The following is a 26,111-nucleotide window of genomic DNA, read 5'->3' as shown; positions in this document are numbered from 1 at the left end:
TGGAGCAAAGATAACTTCCACAGTTCTAGTTCACGGATCAACCCACACAGATATCTTTGCCGACTGGCACGCACGTTTGTTATTACAGCAACCCCTAGGCGTAGGCAGAGCACCAAGATAAACCGTTGACACATACATATACAGCGCTGCATAAGGCTTGCATGGTGGTGGACAACGTACTTCGCATGCGGGCCCTGACTGGCTGAGGATGTTTTCATCCTGTGTCTATGATTTCGTCATGTTCATTGTGTCCGCGATCCTGTTCCAAGGCAATGTAGATGGATACAGTAGGAACACGACATACCACGCGGAGCATGAGGGATTGCATGCCAACTGACAAGGCAGCTCGCCAATCGTGCCATTTACCAGAGCGGTAGTGTGGCTCTGAAACCCCGCTCAAACCCCCCTTCCTCCCCAATCAGACCATCCTCACATGACAAGCCTGCCTCTTTGTTTTTCCTCCTCGGAGAGCAAACAAACCAGCCGCTCCCTGGCCTCGTCGCCCTGCTTTCAATCCCTCGCGGCAAACGCCACCTCCCTCGGCAGCCGGAAGGTCGCGCAGTACATGCTCTTGGCGGGCGCCACATCCCGCACGTCGTGGATGACCGCGCAGCCCTCGACGTCCGGGTCGTCGCCGGGGCGGACGGCGAAGCCCAGCGCCGCGGTGATGCGCGCGCAGATGTCCTCGCGCGGCGCCCGGTCGTCGTCGCCGTCGGCCTTGAGCGCGAAGCAGTGCACGTGCACGAGCGGCAGCAGCCGCCCGGGCGTGTGCGGCGCGAAGAGGGCCTCGCGCCCCGCGTAGAGGCCGCGGTAGCTGCTGAGGAACTCGATCGCCGACGCGGGCAGGTTCATGACGAAGTGGGAGATGGTCGGCGGGATGGGGATGCGTTCCTCGCGGACGGTGGGCCGCGCGGGCGCGCCCGCGGGGCCCTCCTGGGCTGCTGGGGTAGGTTGCTGGGGCGGCGACTTCACCCTGTGGGTGACAACGGCGTGCTCGCCCTTTTGTGACGCCTCCAGGACCGAGTCGGCTGCTTGGCGGATGAAGGTGCGGCCGTCCTCGCAGAACGGGCGGACGAAGGCTCCGACCTAGTCGGGTTGGAGTGTGAGTGTCAGCAAAGCAGGCTAGAGACGAGCAGGTGAGTGGATGATAAGAATGTGGGGGGCGTCGCCTACCTTGTTCTTCTTGATGGCGGCGCTCAGATACTTGAAGCTCTCGGGGTTCTTGTCGTTGGCCCACACGAAAACGTGCTTCTTGCCGGCGGGAACGGCGAAGGGCCCGATGCCGGCCATGACGTCGCACACGACCTCGCCCGGCTGGAAGATGTTGATGAGCCTGCGATGCTCCGTCTCGAGCCTGCTGTTCCAGTACACCTTGGAGTAGTCAAACTGAAAGACGCAGCCGCCCTCGGCGACTTCCACGTTCAAGTCATCCGGGCCGGCGAGCACTTCATACTGGAACGTGCGGAACTCGGACTCGGACCCGACATTGTCGACTTTGTTGATGACGGTTTTGATCTGCGGATTCTTGTCGAGAAGGACCTCGGCTACCAAATGCTTGTAGGGAAGATAGTGCTCCCGTAGGTTGAGATGTGCTGGGATCCTGTCAGGAGCCACGCAGATGTGAGGAGGCAGGGGAGTAACTTGCCTACGTGACCAGCAATGTTGAAGCCGGTAGGGATGTCATCGTGCAGCTCTTCGGGCAAAACGGAGACCATGATGTCGCCTGTGCGGTGGTCAGACGCTTTCCTCAACTGCAAGACACGGTGTGTCACTGGGACCTAGAGTTTCTCCTTACGGTAGTTCCAGTAGTCGTAGTCGAGCTGAAGCTCGTACGGGATGACGGTCAGCTCCTGCTTCTGGACGCCAGCTCGGAGGACCGGACCCCACGTTTCAGGGGCTGCGAAGGCACCAGTAAGCATCTACAACTCTGAGGCACAAATGCGAGTCCTTGCAACAGCCTGGGCGAGCAAGCGATCTCACCTTCGGCCTTGACGCTGGGATTCAAGAGAAAGCATTTGCGCCCCTGGCCGGCCAGTGCCTGGTCCGGGTGCGGGCGGATGGGCGAGATCCGGTCGACATGCAGGAGTTCTCTGCTGGACTGGAGCGTCCTCCGGTACTGCGAGATGAGCTTGTGGTCTTGGACCGCGGCGGCAGCCAGGTCCACCCTCCTGGTGAACAGGGCCCTGTTCAGTGCCGCAGTGCCCGTGCGGACGACGGGCGGCCGGAAAATGCTCATGTCGGTTTGACTTTGCCCTCCCACATCGCCCTCTTTCCCCTGGACGCCCATGGTTGTCTGGCGTCAGCCCGCTCAAGGTTTGGAAGCTGCCGTGCAGCAAGTCTGACTTTCAGTGTTACTCACCCTGCCACTTCGGGCGAATATGCTGCCTCTTGCAACCTCTTGGCATGAACAGAGCGCAAAAGTTTAGGGAGACCCGCTGAAAAAGGGAACCGGCCAATAGGAGATTGGTATGCCAACTGCGTCTCTCACTGCATCGTCCCAACCTGGAGGAAGCCTTCCAGGTTGCTCAAGTGTTCATGACAAAAGGGTCTTCATCTGACTCGCATTGAGTCGATGTTTGAGTCAATGTTGACATGCAATTGGATGGTTTCATACACTGCCCGAGTGGGTGTGATGATTGGTGGTTGGCGTAGTCAATGGCAAGATTTCTGCAGGAACCAAGTAGACGTGGGCTGATCAAGAATGTCTAAATTCAAGACTGTCACAGAAGCGCGAGTGTCCGGCGGAGACCGCCTTTGAGGCCCAGAAAAGTTACAAACATTGAACAAACAGCCGTCCACAGAGTACCCCGGAGTCTGAGTCTATCATGTATTATACGAACGCCATTTTGCTGTGACAAATGCAAGCCTCAGATCCGCTTCCCCTCCCAGACAAGGATATCTCACCCCTCACCAACCGACCCCCTTTAACCATCACGCCTTCCCCCTCCCCAAAACATCTCACTTAGGCTACCTCCCCAGCCGCATCTGTGCCTGGGCATACTTCCGCAAGCCTCGGAGGAACACCTGGTAGTCGACCTCCTGGTTGTCCCGCACATGGAAAATCTCGGTCAGCCGGATCTGCCAAGGAGGGTAGCCGGCCAGCTCGACGTGCGGGCCGAAGAGGATGAGCAGGTCAGGCTCGGACATGATGCTCTCGTTGAGCTCGGCGTCGACCAGCTCCATCGTGATGTCGGCCGTGCTGAGCTTCTTGCGCTGCGACATCTCGGCCAGCGTCTTGGTCAGGTCCACGATCGATTCGCGCCCGTCCTCGGCGGAGATTAGGAGCACCGAGAGGTGCTTGCTTGCCTCGTGGTCATCATCGTCGCCGCTGCTGCTGCCGCCGCCGTGGCCTGAACCGTTAAGGACGACGCTGGGTCCGACGGGCGGAAGGTGAGGGGCGCCGAGGCTGACGGAGGGATGGTCGGGCCCGAAATAAAAGCACAGCTTTTGTGAGATGGCCCGGTGGGTTGCCTTGAGGAGGGACTTGAGAACGCCTAAGTGGGCAGTCAGCTGAACGAGTCCTCGCCGCGGAGTGAGCCATCTCGACGACTATTGGGCAGCCGCCACGTACCCGTTTTCTCGTATATCGAGAGCTGGAAGATACCGGCGCTGGCGCACCAGGCGGCGATCTCGCTCACCTCATCGACCAACTTCTCAACGTCTCCTCCGCCACGCCTCTGGTCCTCCAGCGTCAGGATCACACTCAGGTGTTTAGGCAGCCGGCCGAGCCCCTTCAGGTCGCGACGTATCAGCGCGGGTGTCCGATGGTGGTGGTAGTATACCGAGTACACCCGGTTTCCGACAGCATGGTAGGCCTGGCGGAGGCGTATGTACAGCGAGAAGAAAATATGAATTAGGACGAAGACGAGAACGTGGTACTGGCGCCGCAGAAAGCGGCGCACACCAAATCTGGTCATCTTGTCTTGCCGCGTTGCGGATCTCGTCAATCGGGTTTGCGAGCTCGATCGGGAACGAGACGGTGGCGATGGGAGGTACGACTTCCAAGTTGTTTAGAAACGTTAGACGCGACGCTAGAGAGAAGGGCTGCCGGACAGGCCGCAGCCAAAGCCCAAGCCATAGCTGGGGAAGAACGACCGGCGCGCACCTCGATCAACTTCATCCGTTCTTCCCGTGTCAGCAGCTGGTGCCCCATGCGCTCATCGCGCCGATATACGGCGAGGTCCCGCGCGCGAGACGGCATGACGAATAAACAATGTACCACACAGATTGGGCAAACAATCGGCGGCAAACAATCGGCGGGCAAACAATCGGCGGGTGTGGCAGAAGGGAAGCGTGTCTCCCTGGAGTTCGCTGTTCGCTTGTCGTCCCTGGGAAAAGTGGCCTGCTTGCATTGCCTGACTGCGTCACCGAGCAGGCAGTGCATGTGTAGATTACACGCAGGGGTGTATTACACATGTTCCAGTTCGTTCGCTAACGCCGCAGCCCACCCCCCGACCCCAAAGCAATTGGCCGCAAAGTTACCGCATTACGCGCGGATACTCCCATTATTACAAGACGACCTTGAGACTCGAGGCATGACGAAATGTGTCTTACAATTTTCAGTGGAGGTCGCACTGGACGACCCCCTGTTCAAGGCCGGCTAACACCATCCCGCCAAGCGGGCCGCCGGCCGCCATAACTGACTCCTGGACTGATTACATGCACTGGAGCGCAACACCAATTCAGATGCATACTGAACGAACGAACATCGACAATAAAATCCCACCGCACCGCCCGAGCTTAACATCCGAGTCCGCATCGCACCACCCGAGCATTCGCCGCCGCCCCATGTGCGCCCGCCCTCGGATCGACGACGAGAGGTAGGAGTCGCGGCCATGGAACGCGGCGGGTCCCGCGCCTCGCGGCCCCTCTTCCCCAGCGGCCCCAGCTTCACGCTCGACGACTTCTCCAACAAGGACTTCATCGTCGGCGACTTTGTCGACTCGCTCGCCGAGACCGCCCTCCCGACGAGCCGCCGCTCCGGCCCGGCACACCATGCTTTCGACCCGAAACCGCTGATCCGGACGTTCGAGAGTGAGGCTGCCCGGATATCTTCCCTCCATGCAGATGCACGCACTGCATAGTAGTGGCCGGCATAGCATAGCATAGGGATTGCTTCGCTAACTCATGTGCGCACGCATGTAGACTCGCTAGCGGGGCTGAGTGCGCTCTCGGAGGAGCTGCAGGAGCGCGAGTCGGAGCTCCTGTCGCAGGTCCGCCGCGCCGAGATCCAGCATGACCAGACGCTCGAGACGCTGGGGCGCAAGCTCGACCAGTCCATGGCCCAGTTCGAGGCCCTCGACCTGACTCTCAACAACCCGGGCACCACATCCAACGGGAACAGCCGCGCGGACGGCGGCGGGAACATCGCCGTCCAGATCGGCGAGAAGCTCGAGGAGCTCGATCGGAAGCGCAGGAAGGCGCAGGACGCCAACTTTCTGATCCAGTGCTGGATGGAGGTGACCGAGACGGGCAAGCTGACGTCGCTCGAGGAAATACAGCGCCAGGGAGGCGCCGAGAACAAGGTCCGATGCGCCGTCATCGCCCGCCAGCTGATGCGCATCAGCCAGCGCCTGGACCCGGCCTCGTGGGGCCAGGCCACGAACGGCTTCCGCGGCAACGGCATCACCAACGGCGTCACGGGCACGAACCGGCGGCACAACACGAGGGAGGCGCTTGAGAAGTTCTCGGAGCTGCTGGAGCAGGACCTGCTCAAGCAGTTCAACAACAGCTACCGCCGCCAGAACTTCGACGACATGATGGAGTGCGCCAGGGTGCTCTACGACTTCAACGGCGGCGCCAGCGTCATCGCTGCCTTTGTCAATCAACACCAATTCTTCATCGACCGGGACCAGCTCATCACCGATGAAGTCACCACGGACGGCGAGACATGGGACCAGCTTGCCGACCCCGACTCGGACCCTCCTGGCGTTGAGCCGAGTCTGCAGTCGCTGATCGACGAGGTCAAGATCGTCATGCAAGAAGAATCCTTCATCATCAAGAGGGCGTTCCCCTACTACGAGACCGTCCTGATCAAGTTCATACAGCGCGTGTTCCAACAGTCCATCCAGCAGAGGCTCGAAATGGTCCTGGACAAGGCGACCACCATCTCATCCCTCGCCTTCCTGCGCTCGCTGCATGCCTCGCGCTCATACATCAGCGCCCTGGTGGAGGACCTCAAAACCCACGGTCTGACCGAACACCCGGAGCCGTGCTCGGCCCAGATCGCCCAGACGCTGGACCAGCAGCTGGAGGAACTCTTCGTTCCTTATCTGGTCGGCAACTCATACATCGACCGCGAGCGGCGGAGCCTAGAAGAGATGTACAATTCGCTGCTCTTTAAATTCACCCTCTACCACTCGAGGCGCAAGAAGGCCCCGACGGGCTTCATGGCGGCCATCGCTCAGCAGGGCACGCAGCTGATCGCCTCGGCCAAGGACGCCTACGTGGAGCGTCTGGAGTCGTCGGACCTCACCCCCACCCAGAAGCGGATCATGCTCCGCGTGGCCCGCATCCAGGACAGCAGCAGCAACAAAAACGACATCGAGGTTTCGGAGCAGGACGGCGTGCTCAGCGTCGCGTACGCGAAGCGCATGATCGGCTGGCTCGCCGAGAGCGTCCGCCGCACCCTCGAGATGGGCTCGGCAAGCGAGACGCCCAAGGACGTCAACGTCCTGCTCAACCTGCTCCTCACCACCATGGGCCAGGTCTACGTCGAGACGGCGCTCGACGCGGCCCTCGACCAGGCCACCGCCCAGGAGAACTCCAAGACCGAGCCGGACCTGCAGTACCTCCCCAACTTGCGCCCCGCCGTGACCATCACGAACCTCATGTCCCGCTTCATCTCCACCGTGCTGGTCCGCCTCGCCGAGTCCAACACGACGGTCCGCCGCAGCATGGAGGCCCAGACCAAGATGGCCCTGGACGCGATCGAGCGCAAGACCAACGCGGTCATGAAGAGCACCATGGACGTGGCGCTCAACTGGGTGACCAAGCTGCTCGCGCAGCAGAAGAAGCTCGACTTCCGCCCGCGGGACAGCGACCTCGAGGGGCTGGTGGACGCGCTGCAGACGCCGACGTGCCAGGCCATCTGCACCTTCCTGTCGGGCCGCGTGGCCGCGCTGGCCCGCCAGGCCGTCGACGGCCGCAACCTCGAGCTCTTCTCGTCCGAGCTGGCCCTCGCCGTCCACCGCGCCCTGTTCGAGCACTTCAAGAAGTTCCCCGTCAACGCCGCCGGCGGCCTCATGGTCACCAAGGACATCGCCAAGTACGTCGCCACCGTCCGCGAATGGCCGCTCGCCAAGGACGTGGAGCTCGCCCTCGAGGTCCTCACCGAGGTCGGCTACCTGTTCATCATCGGGCCCGAGGCCCTGCGCGAGCGCTCGCGGAACCTCGCCACGTCCGGCTCGGCCGCCGCGGGCGGCGGCGCCGCCAAGAGGCTGGGCAAGGCCGACTTCAAGGCCTTTGTGCAGCGGCGCGAGGACGCCGGCAGCGTGGGCGTCCAGAGCGTGCTGGCCAGCTTGTGATGATTGGTCGTCGGAATGGATGCATGGATGTATGGTTGGTTGTTTGGTTGGTCGTAAGAGCGGATGGTGCAAAAGGGATTGGAGGCAACATCCGCGGATGGGAAAGGGGGCTGCTTTTTCTTCATTTATCCATTCAGTGCAATACCCGGCCATGTAGGGGAGCTTAGCTGATGAGCGTATGGGTTGTCCGGGAGTTCATGATACCAGTGAGCGTTGATTGAGGTTGCTTGTATTCATGGCTACTTCCTGGAAGACAAAAGTCAACCAATCCGGTGGTGTATCCTCTATATCTCTTTCACCCGTCATCGGGACCGTTGTTCCGTGTATACCATGCCACATCCATCTCGTACATGCTCTTTCCTCAACGCCTCTAGTGGTACATCATACATATTCGGCACCAAACGACGCTGAAGCAGCCTTGCGCTGCTATCCTCCCGTATCGTACAGATTTTCGGCGTCAAAGAAACCTTCGCTCGATGCCACAAACGGGGTCGAGTCCAACATGGACTGAATTCTGAGCCTTGAGTGAGGTGAGCCGATTTGCAGCCCGTCCCAGTCTCAAGTTCCATGCCCATCCACCTACTTATTCCCTTCCATCCCCTGGACCTTCTCCAACAGCTTCAAACGAATTTGGTTCGTATGCACATTCACGTCGGCCAGCTCGGCCTTGAAGACATCACCGGGCCGCACGTTGCCGATGCGGACGACGCCGGCCAAGCCCTCGAGGTCGACCATGGCGGGACGGTCGAACCAGTCGATGTGGCCCTTGGCCGCGCGCTTGCCCACGACGTCCACGACGGTGAACAGGAAGGACCGGGGCAGCTGCGTCGAGCCCTCGCCGAAGCGCCACGCGCGCACCAGCGCTTGCAGGATCCACTGGCTGTTGCCGTCGACCTGGTCGAGCAGCTTGGCGTGTCGCTCGCGGATGCGGACCTGGGGGAGCACGTTGTCTTCGAGCTGCTTCTGGGAGAACGGCAGCCAGTTTCGCGAATCCTTTGTTGCCTTTCCCTTGGCAGGCGGGGTGCTTTCATGAGCAGTCGCAGTCCCGTCAGTTCCGGCGCCAGCGCCGGCTCCGTGGAACTTCCTGACAACAAGCGACTCGCCCCGGCGGTGCTCTTCCAGGAGAGCGGCCTCGATCTGCCAGTGCACGAGCAAGTCAGGGTACCGTCGAAGCGGGGACGTCACTTTGGTGTACAGGTCCAGTCCCATGGCTAGATTGGGAGCTGGGGTAGTGGAGACGTCGTGACCACCGGAGAGAGAGCGCAGGGTGTGCCAGTCTTCGGCGGAAGGCCTCTTGCCGGCAAGGAGCTGCGGGTAAAAGACATCCTGATTGAAGGCGCGCAGGGCGTCCAGATTTTGGCTGGAGACCCGCTGGACGCGGTATGGCACGGGGATGTCCCGCTCGTAGCACCACCGGGCGGCGACTTCACCAGCCAGCTGCATCAAACTGTTCACGAGGGGGCTACCTTGGCCCGCGTACGAGACATGAATGTATGGGTCGCCACGGTAGAAAGCTGAGCCGTCGCTACTCGCTGCCGGCGCAACTGCGTGCATCGACACTTTGGCCTGCGGCCGAGGCAGATGATAGGGAATGGCCCCGTTGGCGAGGCGAGTATGTTGGAGGGCCGTGGCAAGCTTCGACAGCGTCCTGAGTTCGGCGCGCTGCTGTCTTGATAGCTCCTTGGCCGCGGTCATCCTCCTGACGGGAGCAGTGTCTTTCGGCGGGGGGATGCCCACTTCGAGAACGGTGGTCGGCACGCTTGACGAGTCGGCATCGTCGCAGATGGAGGAGGCGTCCTCTGGGGTGATGTAGACGACATCGCGGAGGACTCCGGGCGTCACTTTGCTGTCGAGCAGCTGACCCGTCTCACTGACACGCGCGCTGAAGGTGAGGCAGGGTTGGTTGGGGCCCAAAGAAAAGGCCTCCCGGACGTGATCGCCGTCGAGCATGCGTAGGTTGAAGCCCCCGAGGTAGCTGGTCTGCACCCGCGAGGCTGCCTGCGCTGCAAGCGGGCTGTCGGGCAAGATGCGGGATGCCGGGTCCGCGACGTGGACGTGGATCCAGTGTTCCCCGTTGCCCAGCGGTTCCAGCGAGATACCGTCGTCGACATCGAGCGTGTCGGCCGAGTCAATGCAGTAAACAGTGGAGCGAGCAAAATCCTGGCGCAAATGGGCGAGCCGGTCCGGCGCAAGGGATAGACCGGCGGACTCGGGTCCTGGCGGCGGTAAGAGCGCAGGGTGGCGGTGGAGGGGCAGGGCGGGCAGGCGCAGGGCATGGCGGGCGCGCAGGTCCCACGGCGGGATCCAACCGATCTCCTGCAAGAAGGTCCAACCGGTAGAGTGGTCGAGCAAGGCGTCTTCGTACCGGCGCACAGCCCGCAAGATCGAGGCGCCGATCCAATGGCAACGGGAGCCGGGACGGAATCCGCTGGAGGCGGCCCAGTGCTGCATGAACTTGATGATGGACAGGCTAGTCTCGGACCAGCGGGGGACATGCAGCTCGGAGGGCGCCGAACCATCTTTCTGGCACGGTCCTACCATGCCGTGGGGCAACCACGGGCGTTCGGTCCGGGCCTGGTCGATCAGGTTGCGCGCCTCTTGCAGGAAGGCGTCGAGCTTGGCGGCGACGCCGGTGGCGACGCCGGTGGCAGACAAGGGGGTGGAGTGGCCGCTGATGGATTCGTAGTAATCACGGACGAGCTGCTCCACCAAGCGGACGTTCTCCTGAACCTCGGCCGAATGGAGCAAGAAGACGCACGACCCGTCGCGGCGGGGGGCACGATCGAGAGCGCGGAAGGCAACGTCGTCCTCTTCGACAACGGAATAGACGGCGTACAGGGCTTCGGGGGGGAAGACGCCCTTGTTCCGCTTGAGGCTCGCAGGGAGCAGAGCGTCGGCGATCTCGCGCAGACTGAGCAACCTCTCGGCGGAGCCAAGCTGGGAGTGGGCGCGGCTCAGCCTCTCGACATAGGTCTGGTGCACCAGGCGGGCAGCAGACTGGAAGGTGTGCATCTTGCGGATCAGCGAGGCGGCGAGGTCGCGCGACGGGCCGGCGTTGAGGTCCTGGAGCTCGTTGAGCACGGTACTGGAGGGCGAGAGCGAAGGGATGGCATCGACCACGGCGCGCAACTCGGCCGGATCCTGGACGAAGTTCTTGACGACGAAGCCGGTGCTGAGGGTGCGGCTCGTGAACCACTTGCCGGTGTTGGTGTAGAAGTGGAGCTGGCCGTTGAAGTTGCCCAGGCAGACGGCGAGCAGACGGATTTTCCCGGCGCCCGAGGCGACCTCGACCAGGTCTCCGGCCTGCAGCGCCGAGGCCTGGCCCAGGTCGACCCCGTTGTCGAGCTCGTCGAAGTGCGGGCGCGCGGCATCCTCGTCGTCCGCGGCAACCTCCAGCTTGAACTCAAACTCGCTCCGGCTCTTGGTCAAGACGTTGGCGGCGTCGCCACTGGCCGGCTCGTCGCGAAGGAGGGCGACGGCGGGGGCCGGGTTCTCGGCCTCCCATTTTCTGAGACGCTGGCGGATGCCGCTCTCGAGGGAATCGGAGCGGAGCTGTCGGGCCCGCCGGCTCGCCGCGTCGAGGTCGTCGAGAGTGAGTTGTTCGGGCGCCGAGGCCGGAGACTGATCGGCGGTGGACAAGGACCGGCACTGGTGCTGGTGATGGTGCTGCGGCAGAAGACCGCCTTGGCTGTGGCGGGCGAGAATGCGGGGCCGGGCCCGAGAGACTGCGGCGAGGGCGGGCGAAGGACCTGGAGCTGTGCGGGGACGCGGTGCTCGCAACGCACCCTCCGCCGCCGGTCCCAGGCAGAGACACCTCCAGCAGATATACTGGGTATAGTAGCTCTGGCTGCTGCGTCGCAACATGTCGGCAGAAAGTGAACCCAGCCTGGCGCTGGCAGTGCAGGTGCCCTGGTGCAGACAGCCCCGAGGCAGCTGTGTGAGAAAAGTCCACGGGAACGGTCAGTTGGTCGAGCTTGGAGACCCCTTACTCCGTTCCAAGACGCTGAAAATTTCTGGAAAGCGCGCCAATGCGCTGAGTAGAAACGCGTTGTCAGGTGATCTGAAGAGGCACATCTCACCCTAACCCTCCCTTCCCTCATGAAAATCGTCACAGAGGTACGGCAGTACGGATACACCAGGAGCCACCGTTAGTCAAGGAGTTCCGTAACTTTTCCGTCCACTCCTCCGTGCTAGGTCTGTATGGAAGAAGTGTGTTCTGTTCTGCTGCGTCCATACTGCATAACGTTGATTTGTGTACGGAATACCTTAGTTCCAGCACTTACATGGTAATCATCTAACAACATAACGTTATGGGTACACTAGTGTATTTCATCTGCACGGAAGCCGCTCAGATCTCTCTCTCTCTGATCGGCGCGGTCTCGAACCGGCCGCTCGATCGGTGCCATGGCCGACAGCGACCGCTGCAACTGCCGTGCTTGATGATGATCAGCAGCATGCTCGGATTTCAGCACTGCGCGAGCGCAAAAAGGAGACTCTGCGCGCTGCAAATTGCGCCCAAGGAAACCCTCTGGCCCCAGCCCGCTCTGCCTTGTGCAAGCCGGGGTTTTGTGGTCCAGGGGTAGACGTTAAAGAGGTCCCGCCAAGACTAATTTCGGCCAATTGTCGGCAATGTTTTTACAGCGTTTTTACGCAACCCCGATCGCCAAGGCGTTTGCTCTATCGCCAAGGGGTTAGTTCGCCAGGGGTACGGGGGACGGCGCTAGCCCCCCGCTAGTTAGGATTCGGGTTATAGTTAGGGTACGCGTCAAGGTTAGGGTGCGGGTTAACTTCGTTTTCTTTTTTTTCGATTTGGTTGAGGTTTCACGAAGTTGTTGCTACAAGTCTTTACGATTCTTCGTTGTTGATGTTGCTCGAAGTCGTCGGGCCTTGGCGATTTGTAAATACTTGTAAGCGGTAGGTTCCGAAATTAGTCTTGGCGGGACCTCTTTAACGACGACCGGTCCAGGGATTGCCCGCAGCGCGGTGGCGGAACGTTGTGTTCAGATGCAGGTACCGGGACCCACATTACTCACTTCCCGGCCGCGAGATTTGAATCTTCAAAGACTGCTTGGGGCGGCCTTCCCAGACGCCTAGAAACCCAGCATTGCTCATTGCTTCTCCGCGGAGTCCTAGTGTATCTCAGTATGGAATACATGGACATAGCGTAACTACTACATAGGACCTCAGGTAAAAGCAGGCAAGCACAGCACGCAGAGAGAGAGAGAAAAAAATGGCCCTCATGGAACAACATCCTCATCGAGATTAGCACTGTGTGTGTGTAGGGGTTGGCTTTCTCCAGGTTGGCCAATTTAACTAATATCGCTTATTTCATTTCCTGCTCCGGCGCAGCCACTCACCGTGCTGCCCCTTTTTTGCCGCTTCTGACCACCTGCGCTAGCTGTCAAATCGGGGGTTTGTGCAGGGATCGCTGCACCTCCCTCCACGAACATTTCACTGCAACGGTGTCAAGGAACTTCCCACCAAGCCACATCAGGTCTGGCTGCAAGGCCCTTTCAAGGTGATGCTCGATCATGGCTGCCATCTCGCTGCCGTCTTCGAATTTGCCAGCAATGGCACCACATCTGCCCGGCGAAGAACGGCCGTGGCAATATTACTCTGTTACTGTTGTAGTTAGAGGGTTACAGGCTGGGAACTGCTTCTTTGCTCTGTGTAGCATGGACGTATGGATGTTCTGAACACCGGAGGCATCACATGCAAGGGTTGCCTGTTGACGGCGAGTACCGTCGTGGAGTGGACGGAATACGCCCAAGGTGTGGAGTGTCACCGTGTAACTCTCCGTATTTAGGTAATGAGCGCTCCACATTTGAGGGATGGAGCTCCACACACTCAGGGACCCCGGCACACCGCCAACACCACGCCGGCCGCCTGATTCGGCAGGCCCCCGGCAGCTTGAGAGCGCATCCTCCACGGTGCCCCCGGCAACTGCGCTCGTACTAATTACCGCCCTCTGCCCCTGTTCCCATCAGGGTCTCCTCCTCCCCCCAGGCCAGACCATGCTGAAATAGTCGGCACCGCGAGCGTTGATTCCCACTTTCGTCCTTCATTCCCTTTTCTCGCACACCACCGCTTCACTCCTTTAGCGGGCACTCGTTTCCAACAACCAGCCAAAACAAAAACAAAAAACCCGGCGGCACAGCTTCGGTTCGTGCGCGGCAGCAACGGAAATCATCATGAAGGCAGCGGTATTGGCAACCGCCGCGGCGATGGTCGCCGGCGGCGTGAGCGCGGCCGGCTCTCACGGGCACCGCCATGCTCACCGGGCCTTGTTTGAGAAGAAGGGCCTGGACAGCGCCGACGGCATCTGCACGCCCGGCTGCACCACCATCTACACCACCATCACCGGTGAAGCGACGCGTATGTGGCCAGCCCGGGAGCCCATCGGGAACGGGAAATGGGGGGGAGGACGCTTGAAGCAACGCTGACCGACTCCGCAGTCGTCCCGCCCGCTCCCCAGACGAGCACGCCCGCTCCCCAGACGAGCACGCCTGCTCCTGTGCCCACCACCACGGCTGGCCCCATCACCGTGCCGACTCCGATTGCCCAGACCTGCCCGACCCCGGGTACCTACTCCTTCCCCGCGACGACCGTCGTGGTGACCGAGACGACCACCGTCTGCGGCGCCTCGGTGACCACGGTGCCCAGCGGCACCCACACCCTTGGCGGTGTCACGACCGTGGTCGAGACGGCCACCACGGTTGTCTGCCCCTACGCGACCACCGAGACCCAGCCGAACGGCGTCGTCACCAGCGTGCTCAAGACCACCACCTACGTGTGCCCCTCGGCCGGCACCTACACCATCGCCCCGATCACCACCCACGTGCCGAGCGTCACCACCGTCGTCGTGCCCGTCGTCACCACCTACTGCCCGGGCACCTACACCGCTCCCGCCGTGGTCACCACCGTCACCGAGACCGATGTCGTCGTCTACTGCCCCTTCACCTCCTCCGAGGCTCCGGCACCGACCACTGTCCCGGCCTCCACCTCGGCTCAGGCGTCGCCTGCGCCTGCTCAGTCGTCGTCGGCTCCCAGCCTTGGCGGTGGCAACGGCAAGCTGTGGGCCATCACTTACACCCCTTACACCGCCAGCGGTGATTGCAAGAGCGCCAGCGAGGTCCTCAGCGACGTGGCCGACATCGCCAAGGCTGGCTTCACCACCCTGCGTGTCTACTCGACCGACTGCGACACGCTCCCCAACGTTGGCGCGGCCGCTCGCGCCCACGGCCTCCGCATGATTGTCGGCATCTTCATCGGCGAGGTCGGCTGCGACAACGCCAGCCCCGACGTTGCCGACCAGATCGCCGCCCTCAAGGAGTGGAAGCAGTGGGATCTCGTCGACCTCTGCGTCGTTGCCAATGAGGCCCTGGCCAACGGCTTCTGCACCGTGTCCCAGCTCACCGATCTGATCACGCACGTCAAGTCGGAGCTCGCTTCGGTCGGCTACACGGGCCCCTTCACGACCACCGACGTGGTCGCGTCCTGGATCAACAACGACGTCTCGTCCATTTGCGCCGTCATCGACTACGTTGCCACCAACGCGCACGCCTACTTCAACGCCCAGACCCTCCCCGCCGCTGCCGGCACGTTCGTCGCAGGCCAACTCGCTATCGTCGAGAAGGTCTGCGGCAAGTCCGGCTTCGTCCTGGAGACGGGCTGGCCTACCGCCGGCAACTGCAACGGCGTCGCCTGCGCCGGCGAGAGCGAGCAGCGCACCGCTATTGAGGCCATCAAGAACGAGCTCGGCGAGAAGGTCGTCTTCTTCTCCTTCCGCGACGACCCCTGGAAGCAGCCTGGCGCATGCAACTGCGAGCAGCACTGGGGCTGCGCTTCCGTCTTTGGCGCTTAAGCTTTTTCCAGCCGGCCGTGGTCCCGTCGGCTACCTGGGAACCAGCTCGTCTGCCGCCAATTTTTTCAGATATTTCAAACATGAGAAAATCGTTCAGCTGTAAGCTGCCTCCCTCTGATCTAAGCGTGTATATATCCGTACCATATTTTTTTCCTGGTTTGGATCTGTCAACCCGAAGTGCACCTTGGGATTGAGAGAGCGAGCGCAATGAGAAAATTGCTGCAGTTGGCATACAATGGGCGCGACGCTTCGGTGGGAAGTGTGTGAAGGTCTCTATTTGGTCGTGGAGTTCATGACGTCGGCTACGATCTGATTTTTGACCGGGTACCTGCGCCTCCCATTCATAATGTTGTAATTTATTCAATCTTAGTGTTGAAGCTGAGTCTCTCTCCTTTGTCTCACGTCTCGCGCCCGAAGACAAGGCATTTCCGATGAGATGCTGCCGCCAAGGCATCTCATCCCATCCATCCACATCAGCTCTGAAGCGGGCGGAGTCAGGATGTTCCCCTTTTCTCCAGTGCCGGGATGGGCAATTGTAGCTGGGCCGGCGGGCGCAACGGCCTAGGTCACCTTTCCTTCCAGGCAGTTAAGGACTTCGCTGTATGTTTCTCACGCGCAAGGCGAGCGAGTTCCTTCACAAGTCACCCACCAATACCTTGGTAGTACATGGTCGTCCGGTGGGTGACACATAACTTCCTCCTCTCGCTCCGGATTCGTAAGCGTGGTGGACGGGTGCCTGCTTCCGTTTTAGTTACTGATTTGAGCTGTGTGCACGAAGTTGTGCAGCCCCCGTCCAACCCAACGCCGCCCTTCTTCCCGTGGAAGGGGGTGAACCGCCCCGAGGTTTCCCGCCCGTTCGTTCGTCCGTCCTTCCGTCCATCCGTCTGTTGGCTCGTTCGAGAAGAGCGGGAGAAAAACCACCTCGACCACGCATGGAACAGTCGTGCATGTAGACCGTAGCGCAAGGCTGATGAGACGGACACCAGTTACTTTACGGATTACTCCCTTATGTATTACTCCCTATATATACACCCCTCGAACCTCGAGGTCCTGGGTCATCAATCTGGTACGCTACCAGGGTAACTCACGCACGAACATCCGGTACATAGATCGGCCGGGCAAGTCAATGATGGCCCTGCACGGATTCCCTTCCCACTGACATACTACAGAGCCTCCCTCCTCCAAACAGCGCAGTCATCCCACAGGAGGAACTGCTGTGCGCATCCTCGGAGCATCCAATTTCACCAAACAGGAGAGGGAGAGAGAGAAAGAGCCGTAGGGCCGCCAACAAGGCAATGATGAAAAGGTTGGTGAGCCCCCCCGGGGCCAAGGAAACCGGAGTGTGCAGCATACCGAACAAACCGAGTATCTCCACCGCGTATAGAGATTTCATAAAAACGTAGAAAAAAAAAGGTATACAGACATTTCCCCAAGCATACCACGACGCCCTGCCTTTCCAAGGACAAAATAAAATGGCCAAATTGAAATAACATAACGTTCAACGTATAGGCAGGTGCTGCCACAACGGGGGAAAGGGAACAAAAAAAATCCAGCCGAGTCTGTCCAGTCCCATTTCCTCCACCAGCTGAGATATCCTTGTCCCTGCCCACAATTTTCCCTCGAAGTAGGAACAAGGCACGACATCCGAATGCGTGAAAAAAAGGCGCGGATCAAGTGAAAGGAAGAAGACAAGTAAATATGCGCCCCAGCGCTCTCAACGATGGTCCGTTGTTGTCCCCGTGCCGATGAGCGTTCTAGGCGTGGGCGAGGGGATGCAATATCGAGCGAATTGTCGGGGAGAAAAAAACAACAAGGCGTCGGTGAAGACAGGATATAAACACAGAACTGTATGGCTGCAGTCCTGCTTCATGTCTCTCCCGCAGACCTCATCGAAGCCGCCTTTGTGGGCTGCCTGGAGAAGTCGCGTCCCAAAATGGACGCGGGATGGAGAAGCATGTGTGTTCCGGCTGCGCGAAGCAGCAATTTTGACCGGCGGCGCCGTAATTCGGGAAAACGGCACGCATCATGTCAACTCGGCCAGCAAAACTCGCTGGCTTGTCCGTTAGTCTTGTTTTTTCCCACCGGGTCTGGCAGTCTGGAAGTGGGCGCCGTTGATTCTCATTGCGGAAGCCATTCTTGCTGCTCAGAAGGGTTCAATCTCCACTTGGGCGGCGGCTCTCCTGCGTCGGCGTGATACACTGTCCCCGAGGTACTTCGCCTCGTTGAACATGGACCGCGGCCAATCGTAGGTGCCGCGGTCGCGGCGCTGATAGACGTCTCCGTGTGCGAAGCCCTCCTCAACCGGGTCCGGCATGAACGCGTCGTCTCCTTGAGCACATCTCTCCAGCTGCAGGATGCCTCCGTGCGTGCGATCGCAGCACAGCACCATGAGATCCCGGCCGCCGTTGGCGAACGAAATGCCGCCGAGCTCGCCAAAGATATCCACCGTTTGCTTGGACTTGAAGGTCTGAGCATTGATGATGTTGACAAAGTCGGCCTCTTCCGCGGCGACGAGGACCCGCTTCCCGCTGCCAATGGGCGAGAAGCGCAGGCTTCGCACGCCAGCCATCTCGCTGCGTAAGGTGCAGACGGATATGGCATTGCCCGAGCTGTCGGTGAGACGACGCGCATCCCATATTTTGACCGCCTTGTCCTGGAAGGACGTGGCGATGGTCCAGCCGTCGTCCGCCCAGTCACAGGCAAAGCCATAGTCGCGGTGGCCGGATAGTCTGTGCAAGATCTCAGCCTGCCCGCGCGAGTTCTTCGCCTCGGCAGCCGCGATGACGACGTCGAGGCTGTCGCCCACTATGACGCGCAAGCGCCCGTCAGGCGACAGCGCGGTGCAGTTCGGGGCAAAGTCAAGCTCCTCTTCAGCCAGCCAGGTCTCAGTGGCGATGTCCAAGCGCCGGACACAGTTGTCGTTCGATGCGAAGGCGGCGAACGGCATCGAGGATGTCCGACCCCTGTGAACGGCAACATGGTTCGTAATGCCGCTAACACTGTTGGTGATAACGCCCGCGCGGCAGGCCGTGTTGTCCGGTTCGCCCGAGTCTAAGTGGCGAAGAACGTATTCACCGCCGAAACTGCCGGCGATCAGAACGCCGTGGCCAGCAGCCAAGGTCGAGACCTGCGAGACGGGCGATTTGCTAAATCTCAAGATGGCCCGGCTGCAGCCGGACATGGGGTTGTACTGCTGGATGTTACCGACAGCTGGGTAAAAGACACGCGAGTGCGAGGTGCCCGCGAACAGGTTGCGCAGCTGGAAGTGCGCCAAGTGCGGGTCTCGCTTGATGTCCATCTGTCGGAAGCGGAAGAAGCTTTCCGTGCGCGGAAGGGAGATGTCCGGGAGGTCCGGCTATGAGAGGGTTCAGTTACCTATCTTGTTTGCGCATCCAAGAGCTGGGCTACTTCCCCCCGTTGCACTCACCTTCCACCTGTCTGACCAAGCTATGTTCACGTAGTTGGTGTATGTCAGGAGCCGGCGTTCCCTGGCGCTCCTCCTTGTGACTCCCAGGTCGTCCCAATCGATCCCCTGGAGGTCACACTCATCCCCTTGAAGATCGTCGTATTCGATCCGCTCGGGCAGTGTCTCCTCAAGCAGCCTCGCTCTGACAGGGCATGGATAGCTATCGCGAGTCCCTTGTGCGACCTGTGCGACCCGGCCCTGGCGTGCCCAGAGGCGAAGAAAATCAGCCAGACCGTAGTTGGACGGGCCGATGGTGGCAGGATTCGGGTTGGACAAAGACACCGGATCGATCCAGGCGTCTGCCGGGTTGAAGAGCGCAAGACCCGCCATGGAAATGGGAGTTCCTGGCGCTTCAACCTCGGACATGGTCTGTGAGACGGCAGCCGTATCCGGATTGGGAACACCAGGTTGTGGAGTGCCGCCGCTGGACTCGGAGGAGGGAATGAGAAGGTCGTCCATATCAACGTCCTCGAAGCCGGAGGCTTCAGAGTCCGAGTCCACAGGAGCTTGTCCGATCAGTCCCGCCGAATACTCCATGGTTACGGCGGCGCTCCCGGGCATATGTAGAGGGCTCGGGTAGTGGTCGTTGGGACCTTCGTAGTGAGCAAGCTGACCGTGCCCAGCGTCGTCGTGGTCTTCTTCTTCCCCCCTCCCTCCAATATTGTAGTCGGCGTTGTAGTCGCCTCCTTCCTCCTGTCCGCCCACTTCCTCCTGCAGCGCCTCCTCTTCGTCCGTTTCCTCTTTGTCGATGTCGATGTCGTCCGAGTAGAGGGAGTGGCAGTTGTAGTCGGAGACGTCGTGGTGGAAGTCAATGTCGCTTACTTGGGTGTCTTCTTCCTCCCCGTCGTCAGGATCGCCCCAGAACCCGTAATCCTCGTCGGCCGTGTTGTCAGAGGTATGCACCGTCTCCTGGCTCCCATCGGGGCCACCATCCTCGGAAGCGGATGATGGGATAGATGCAGGCGTGATCAGAGTTGGGTGGGTGGTAGAAGGCAGGACTGTGCCGACGGAAATTCCGAGCCTGCGATGTGTTTCCGGAGGCATCTCGGCCAGTGATTTCTGCGATGCGAACTCGTGCGATGGGTGGCCGGTCCAGTCGCCGCTCTTGCATTGGCTGGGCGGAAGCTGCCGGCGCCGGTGGCTGAAGATCGCTGCAGTCCTCCCGTTACTCCTGCTCGTTCCCCCCTCCCCTAACCGTTTCTTCCTCTTGGCCAACTGCCTCCTCCTGAACAGGCAGGGCGGATGCTTGGGCAGTGCCGCCCAACTCGAGCTGACGTTCGCCGGAAGACGAAAGGCGAAAGGCGAAATAGTGCCCACGGCTCGCAGGCGAGGCGGCAGTCGAGTCGAGTCCGAGTGGGGAAGAGCGCCCCACAGAGCATGGGAATATCAGCCAGTTATTGCGCAGGTAATGTAATGAGGTGAGGTCCCAAGGGTACCGTCGGGACAAGAATCATCACCGCAGCTAAGCCCAGCCGCGACTTTAGTATAGTCGGAAAGGAAAACGGTCGAGTGTTGAAGCAAACGGGTTTGTGGAGCAAAATATGATGCGAGGTGCCCAGCTTTTGAAGCTTGTGAAAAGGAAGAGCCAGCTCAAAAGCTCGTGAACATTACACTGCAGTTACCATTCTCTGACGCTTCCTTACCACCACATCTTGTACTCCTGTATCCATACACCACATCCAGATGTGCCCTGTGGTAACTCGAGTCCCCCAAAACCTGGGCAAGTTGGCGAATGAGAGTGGAGAAGCGGGGTACGGGGTACGTGTACGGAACATACAAAATTTACCTCCGGAGGTACAGCACCTATTCAGTCCCAAGCATTCCTCCCTTTCGGGCGTTGGCCGGGACTACCGCCAATGAAACTCTACACCCGCGCCAACGGGGCAGGAGGAACGGGATGGAGCAGGCCTGTCCTCGAACCCGCCGCCCCATCCGCTGCCCCTCCCGCTCCCCATGCATGCTCGGACCTGCAGGCGTAGGACACATGATCCCACACCCGCGGCGGGCAAGCAAGCGCCCGAGGCGGTGTGGCATGGCTGTCTCGTCTTTCTGCCGCCTGCCGTTTGTCCTCGCGTGGTCCCCTCTTGGTCCAGTTCCCTGACGAGCCTAAGGCTGGTGAAAGTCGTCCAAGGCTTCCTTGGCAACTACCTAATTTTGTAGCGTACACTAGCGTAATGTGACTGCACAGATCCCGGTGCAAGCGTGCCCGAGCTCAGGGACCTGCGAACCGTGCATGCAGCTCGCCTCGTGGGTGGACACGTTCACCTCCTCGCCTTGGCCAAGACTCGACCGGACTGGTCCGCAGCTTGCCCGTCGCCCACGCCGGCTGCCGCAGGGGATCAGATCAGGAAATCTTGGTCCACATCAATTTGTGATGGTGGCGCTCGGTCAAGGGGTCTGCGGTGTCTCGGGCTTTGTTCTTCCCGCTCGTCGGCTCTCGGGCCGAGCCAGGCAATATTGGATATCCCATCACAAACCGAAGAGCAGCTCTCAGAACAGAAACAGCATATATTTCCTGATCCCGAGTGGACATGCCTGCACCGACACACGCCCATTGGGCTGCCTGACAAGACTGGCTTATGTATGTACTTGCGTAAACAAACTAGCACTGCCGAGCAAAGCCGGGTCTTGAGGGTTAAACTGAGCAAGCGGCTGCAACAATGATCAACATCAACAGACTCGATAACTAGAGGACACAACAGTGCTGGACATCCATGGACACACCGACGTCGAACCAAGTATGAATTATTAACACCGTACTACGGACTCTTCCATGCAACTATATATATACGAACGGGCAGCCAATGTTCTCTCCATCATCAACCAAGGCAAGTAGAAACAGCCAACAAACATGCGCCGGCCGGATGCCCCTGCATCTCCCTTTCTAGACTCAGATATCATGGCCAAGGAAAAGGGACAAAAAAGCGGGGCTGAGGGGTGCAGGACGGAAAGAAACGACAAGTACAAATGGTGACAAGTGAGAATGGAGGCCGGGAAACCGCTCTGATCCACCCAAAACCGAGTCGGACTCCAAAAGCAAGCACCACCAACCAAGCACCCCATCTCACCCCAAAAGAAGACGTGTTGCTGCAAAAGCAAGAAAAAAAAATTGGGAGCTGTCACGCTGGCCATGACGGGGTCTATGTCTCGAAAACGTCGCCTGACAAAGAAGAGGAGCTTTCCCAAACAAGCTTCGGCTTACATGTCCGAGTAGTAGCCATCGTACGGCCCGTGGCCATGCGGCTGGCTGCCGCCAACGACGTTCTCAGTCGAGCCCCAGTAGTTGTTGCGGACGCGGCGGTCGCGCTCGAACTCGGCCCACCGCTTCATGGTGATCTTGCTGCTGTCGAACTCGCCCTCGTACTCGATGCCCGCCTTCTTGGTCTTGTCGCCCGCCGTCTTTCGCGTCTCGCCCCACGAGAAGTCGTCGAACTTCCAGAATGCGTAGGTCGGCAGCACAAAGTTCCAAATGGGGAGCGAAAGCAGGTAGATTAACATCCAAACCACGTACGACCAGCTGTGCGCTGTCACCACGATCAGGACAGCCGGAAGACCGAGGATCAGCGCGAGCAGGACGAGCGGGATGATCTGTGGCGGCGAGTGGATAATGGAGATGATGACTGGGAACAAGCCGTTAGGATCCGATTTCCCCCCCAAGAGTTTAAGTTCAAAGGCAAGAGGGGAGATTGAACTGGGGGCCAAAACTTACCAACATAGAATGTGAACGCGATGGCGGCAGGCAAAACAAGCGTGCCAATAAGCTCGACGAAAACAATGAACTGCATGCTGAAGCAGAAGGTGCCACACAGATCCTTGACGAGGACAAGTTCCATCAAGTTGTGGATCGTCGAGTTGATCCACCGGCGGCGCTGGGAGAGCAGGACCATGAACTCGTCGGGGACTGTCGTCTTGCACACGGCTTGAGGCACGAAGACCTGCTTGCGCTTGGGGAAGGTACGCAACATCAAGGTCGAGAGGTAGCGATCCTCGCCCAGCAGCAAGAGATTCTTCTTGTGCAGCGTGTCGACCACGTTCTCAGAGTAGTGCTCGACCACGTCCGGGTTGGCCAAGATGGGGACCCAGTAGTTCTGGGCGCCCTTGGGCGCCTTGATGCGGTACATGCAGAAACACCCGGGAAGACAGGTGACACCGCCGAAGACCGACTCGAACGACTTGGCGAGGTGGTGAGAGATGAAGTACTCGAAGACCTGTATGGCCGAAACCCAGCTGGCTCGCTTGTTCGCGATCTTGGTTTCGCCGCAGAGACCCATGATCTCGGGATCTTTGACCATGGCCGAGATCATGTGCGTCAGACTGTCAGGGAACACCTTGGTGTCGGCATCTACCATGAGCACGACCTCGTAGAAGTCGGGCGAGATTCCCGTAACCTTCCACAGCCCGTTGAACATCTCGTACTCGAGCTCCGTCATGCGCTCGTCGAACATGACCTTCTGGAGGAAGGACATCAAGATGATCTGGCTGTCGCGCTTGCCACGGTTTCCGGGCTTCGCCTTGCCCGCCTCATCCGGCGTGCCGCACTTCACAACGACCATCATAGGGACCCGCTGCTGCTTGTCGACCGGAATGGCTGACTTGGCACCATAATCGTAGAAGCCCGAGTAGATCTTGGCCATGTTGTGGCGCTTGGAGCCGCTCGCAACAGCCACGTACGAGAATGCCTCGACATCCTCGGGAGGCGTGCTGTGATCCTTCATCATGCTCAGGACGATGTCGGGCGTCGACATGGTTTCTCCCTTGCCCTTGATGATACCGTCGCAGATGACGAGGATCACCTTGTGGCTGTTCGGGTAATCCGTCATTGCGATCGAGTCGAGGGTTGTTCGGATGCCGAGCTCGCCTTCCGAGTAGGCTGTCACCAGGCAGATGGCGTGGGCCAGCGGGAACCCGAACGGCATCCAGTCCGACGGCGGCTGGGGGACCACGGCCTCGTGGATGAAGCCCGCAGGCCCTGGGCCATCGGTGGGGCTGCTGCTCGTTGCGTACGGATCCGACTTGAGAAAGCTTGTCCGGCTGTCGTTACCGTGCCGATACATCGCGCCGGGGTTGAGGAGCTGTCCGGCGGCACTCTGGCTGGCCATGGTGGTGGGGAGCCCGGACCTGCGGCTTGATCGGTCGGCACCGTAGACAGCCGAGAAGCGGGAGGTCGTGGGCAAGAAGGTGCTGCTGCGCTTGCTGTGCCGATCGGAGCCGTTGACGCTGCTGCCAATGTCACCCGGCATCCTCGGCGGGGCGCGGTAGATGTCCTCCGTCCAGTCCTCGATCTGCCGGTTGCGCTTCCGCGGGTCGGAGGTCTGCGACGTCTTGGCCGCAGCGTAGGTTTTGCTTATGAACCACTGGAAAACCAAGGCGAGCACAAATCTCGCCAGGACAACGGAGAGAATCAGCACGAGTGAGACATAGAGCACGACCTGCGAGGCAATGCACCCCACGGTATCCGTGTCGACCGTCCCAACCTTGATGATCTCTTCGAAGCATTCGGCATTCTGCTTATCGCTGGAGGACTGGAAGGCCCGCGTGATGTCGCGCCCGCGAATCGCCTTGTTCGCGGGCGAGTTCCGGTCGCGGAGCTCCTTGAAGCGGTCGGGATAGGTAACTTGCGAGTCATTGAACCAGTTCAGGAGGTCAAGATCGAGGACGGTGCCGGAATAGACGACGAGGTTGCGAGAACTGTTCTTGATGTCATCCCAAGTGAAATAGACATCCGCGGCCCCCTTGAGACCCAAATAGAACGCGTCTCTGGCGGCGGCAGTGGTGTGGCACGCATATCCAAGATAGTATGGAATCGTCAGGTTCGGTTTCGTGGATCCGTCCTGGTTGAAGGTGTTGCAGGGAAAGTACCACGCCAGGTTGCCGCTCGCATCGGTCGGCACGTCGGAACCGGGAGCTGCCTTGATAAGTCCCTTGCACTTGCCGTTGACGTTCTGAAACAGGAAGCTCCCGTCCTGCCCGCCGTGCTTCTCCGGGAGGTCGTAGAGGACGTTAGCTCCGCTGCCGTCCGCGCGTCGGGGGATCCCCTCCGCGGGGGGATGATGGGAACCCGAAAGGTCGTATGCCGATCCATGGAAGATCATGTAACCATTTGTCACCTCGTTCACACGCAGCCGAAGCGGGGGTTGGCCGCAGACGGTTTGCGTAAAACCGAAAGTGAGAAAGCCGACGAAGGCCATGATGAGCAGAATGATGCTGATGAGACCCATCTTCTCCCTCCATGCTCGTTGCTGGGCCTTGGATGGCATCCCGAAGCACTTGAGAATGAAGCCTGGGCACCAGAAAGTCACGATCGCGCAGTAGATGTTCCACAGACTCGGCGGCCGTATCTGCTCGACCTCGCGCTGGCGCTTCGACTCCTTGGTGATCTTCGCGTGCTTGGCGCCGCTCGACGCCCTCCGCCTGGCACGGTTCGCCTTTTCCTCCTCAGTGCCACTGCGGTGCCTTGCCGAGCGGATCTTCCTGGGCGGCGAAGCGTCCGAGAGCACCTCGTCGTTCCTCGACCCAGACCCCGACCCAGACAGGTCTGTGGCTCCTTCCACGTCCTCCGCGATAGGGTCATTGCCCGTCGAGGACGGCAGAGTGTTCATGTTGGCGGCATGCTTCCGATAGTGGTAATTGGGATGATCTTTGCCTATCCTATTCCGTTCCGGCCGGATGAGACTCCTTTTCCGCTGGAACGGCAACTCCGCGGGTTGTGCATGTGGCGAGGTTGGCGATAGGGGAGTTCTCTCTATTTCCGGATTATTAGGGGACGCAATAGTCTCGGCGAAAGAGGATGCTGATGGCCCACGTTGATGCAGTGACTGTCCGCCTCCGACAGGAGCATACCCACCGGCCTCGAGGTCGGCGGGCCGGTGTTGGCGTCGTGGCTGCGAGTGTCGGTAACTGTGCCGTTCTTCGTACGAGGGCGTCGCGCCCGGTCTCTCCGGGAGCGACATGATCCTAGGAGCGGCCACAGTGTTAGCACCTTGGCTCGCCGTCCGAACGTCTGTAGCCTGACGCGCGACTCGACGGCCTGGACAGGACCCAATGCAGCGGCCGCGGGGTTCTCCTCGCCTTGCCTCAATCGCGATGTAGAACAAGGCGGCAATCTGGGAGAGGGGAAGGTAGATGCAGCCCACCTGCCTCACCAAAAATCGGGGAACGCGGAAGATGAGGTTGTTGGCATGAGCAGAGATCGGAAATCAACTTACTACTGCGTAAGGCTTTAGATTTGGAAAGAAAAAAAAAATGATAGGGATTG

General features: G+C 60.0%; 7 protein-coding genes across 7 annotated transcripts; 2 read left to right on the top strand and 5 right to left on the bottom strand.

Annotated features, from left to right (window-relative positions):
• Positions 1-364: 364 nt before the first annotated feature.
• On the bottom strand, positions 365-2,705 carry THITE_2113385 (uncharacterized protein). Its single transcript, XM_003652140.1, has 5 exons — positions 1,981-2,705; positions 1,796-1,897; positions 1,646-1,723; positions 1,174-1,592; positions 365-1,086 (listed from the first exon to the last, which is right to left on the bottom strand). Exons 1-5 carry the CDS (start codon positions 2,285-2,287, stop codon positions 511-513), a joined length of 1,482 nt encoding a protein of 493 aa, XP_003652188.1. The 5' UTR covers positions 2,288-2,705; the 3' UTR covers positions 365-510.
• Positions 2,706-2,967: 262 nt separating this feature from the next.
• Positions 2,968-4,201, bottom strand: THITE_2044060 (uncharacterized protein; the record flags this gene model as incomplete). The annotated part of the gene is made up of 3 exons (XM_003652139.1): positions 2,968-3,494; positions 3,572-3,998; positions 4,106-4,201. 3 exons carry the CDS (start codon positions 4,199-4,201, stop codon positions 2,968-2,970), a joined length of 1,050 nt encoding a protein of 349 aa, XP_003652187.1.
• A 634-nt stretch (positions 4,202-4,835) lies between these two features.
• On the top strand, positions 4,836-7,718 carry THITE_2065655 (uncharacterized protein; the record flags this gene model as incomplete). The annotated part of the gene is made up of 2 exons (XM_003652138.1): positions 4,836-5,034; positions 5,146-7,718. The coding sequence occupies 2 exons, from the start codon at positions 4,836-4,838 to the stop codon at positions 7,524-7,526; spliced, it is 2,580 nt and encodes an 859-aa protein (XP_003652186.1). The 3' UTR covers positions 7,527-7,718.
• Positions 7,719-8,071: 353 nt separating this feature from the next.
• Positions 8,072-11,512, bottom strand: THITE_2113379 (uncharacterized protein). Its single transcript, XM_003652137.1, has one exon. The coding sequence runs from the start codon at positions 11,388-11,390 to the stop codon at positions 8,106-8,108; it is 3,285 nt and encodes a 1,094-aa protein (XP_003652185.1). The 5' UTR covers positions 11,391-11,512; the 3' UTR covers positions 8,072-8,105.
• Positions 11,513-13,440: 1,928 nt separating this feature from the next.
• Positions 13,441-15,723, top strand: THITE_2113377 (glycoside hydrolase family 17 protein). Its single transcript, XM_003652136.1, has one exon. The coding sequence runs from the start codon at positions 13,939-13,941 to the stop codon at positions 15,388-15,390; it is 1,452 nt and encodes a 483-aa protein (XP_003652184.1). The 5' UTR covers positions 13,441-13,938; the 3' UTR covers positions 15,391-15,723.
• Positions 15,724-17,495: 1,772 nt separating this feature from the next.
• On the bottom strand, positions 17,496-18,897 carry THITE_2113375 (uncharacterized protein). The gene has a single exon (XM_003652135.1). The coding sequence runs from the start codon at positions 18,686-18,688 to the stop codon at positions 17,534-17,536; it is 1,155 nt and encodes a 384-aa protein (XP_003652183.1). The 5' UTR covers positions 18,689-18,897; the 3' UTR covers positions 17,496-17,533.
• Positions 18,898-21,787: 2,890 nt separating this feature from the next.
• THITE_2113371 (glycosyltransferase family 2 protein) lies at positions 21,788-25,875 on the bottom strand. The gene is made up of 2 exons (XM_003652134.1): positions 22,566-25,875; positions 21,788-22,476 (listed from the first exon to the last, which is right to left on the bottom strand). Exons 1-2 carry the CDS (start codon positions 25,804-25,806, stop codon positions 22,055-22,057), a joined length of 3,663 nt encoding a protein of 1,220 aa, XP_003652182.1. The 5' UTR covers positions 25,807-25,875; the 3' UTR covers positions 21,788-22,054.
• Positions 25,876-26,111: the final 236 nt, after the last annotated feature.

The sequence above is a fragment of the Thermothielavioides terrestris genome, chromosome 2, assembly GCF_000226115.1.
Source record: "Thermothielavioides terrestris NRRL 8126 chromosome 2, complete sequence".
Lineage (NCBI taxonomy): Eukaryota > Fungi > Ascomycota > Sordariomycetes > Sordariales > Chaetomiaceae > Thermothielavioides > Thermothielavioides terrestris.
The sequence above is the reverse complement of the archived record's forward strand: the minus strand, read 5'-3'. Positions and strand labels throughout refer to the sequence as shown.

Bases quoted from the DNA above. Each gene is read 5' to 3' on its own strand.
- THITE_2113385 (XM_003652140.1), bottom strand. From the start codon at position 2,287: ATGGGCGTCCAGGGGAAAGAGGGCGATGTGGGAGGGCAAAGTCAAACC. The intron at 1,724-1,795 runs GTAAGGAGAAAC...ACCACCGCACAG, and splicing joins CTACGACTACTGGAACTACC to GCGACATCATGGTCTCCGTT. The intron at 1,087-1,173 runs GTAGGCGACGCC...CAACCCGACTAG, and splicing joins CCGCCATCAAGAAGAACAAG to GTCGGAGCCTTCGTCCGCCC.
- THITE_2113371 (XM_003652134.1), bottom strand. From the start codon at position 25,806: ATGTCGCTCCCGGAGAGACCGGGCGCGACGCCCTCGTACGAAGAACGG. The intron at 22,477-22,565 runs GTAAGTTTTGGC...GCTTGTTCCCAG, and splicing joins CGCGTTCACATTCTATGTTG to TCATCATCTCCATTATCCAC.
- THITE_2113377 (XM_003652136.1), top strand. From the start codon at position 13,939: ATGGGGGGGAGGACGCTTGAAGCAACGCTGACCGACTCCGCAGTCGTC.
- THITE_2113379 (XM_003652137.1), bottom strand. From the start codon at position 11,390: ATGTTGCGACGCAGCAGCCAGAGCTACTATACCCAGTATATCTGCTGG.
- THITE_2113375 (XM_003652135.1), bottom strand. From the start codon at position 18,688: ATGGACATCAAGCGAGACCCGCACTTGGCGCACTTCCAGCTGCGCAAC.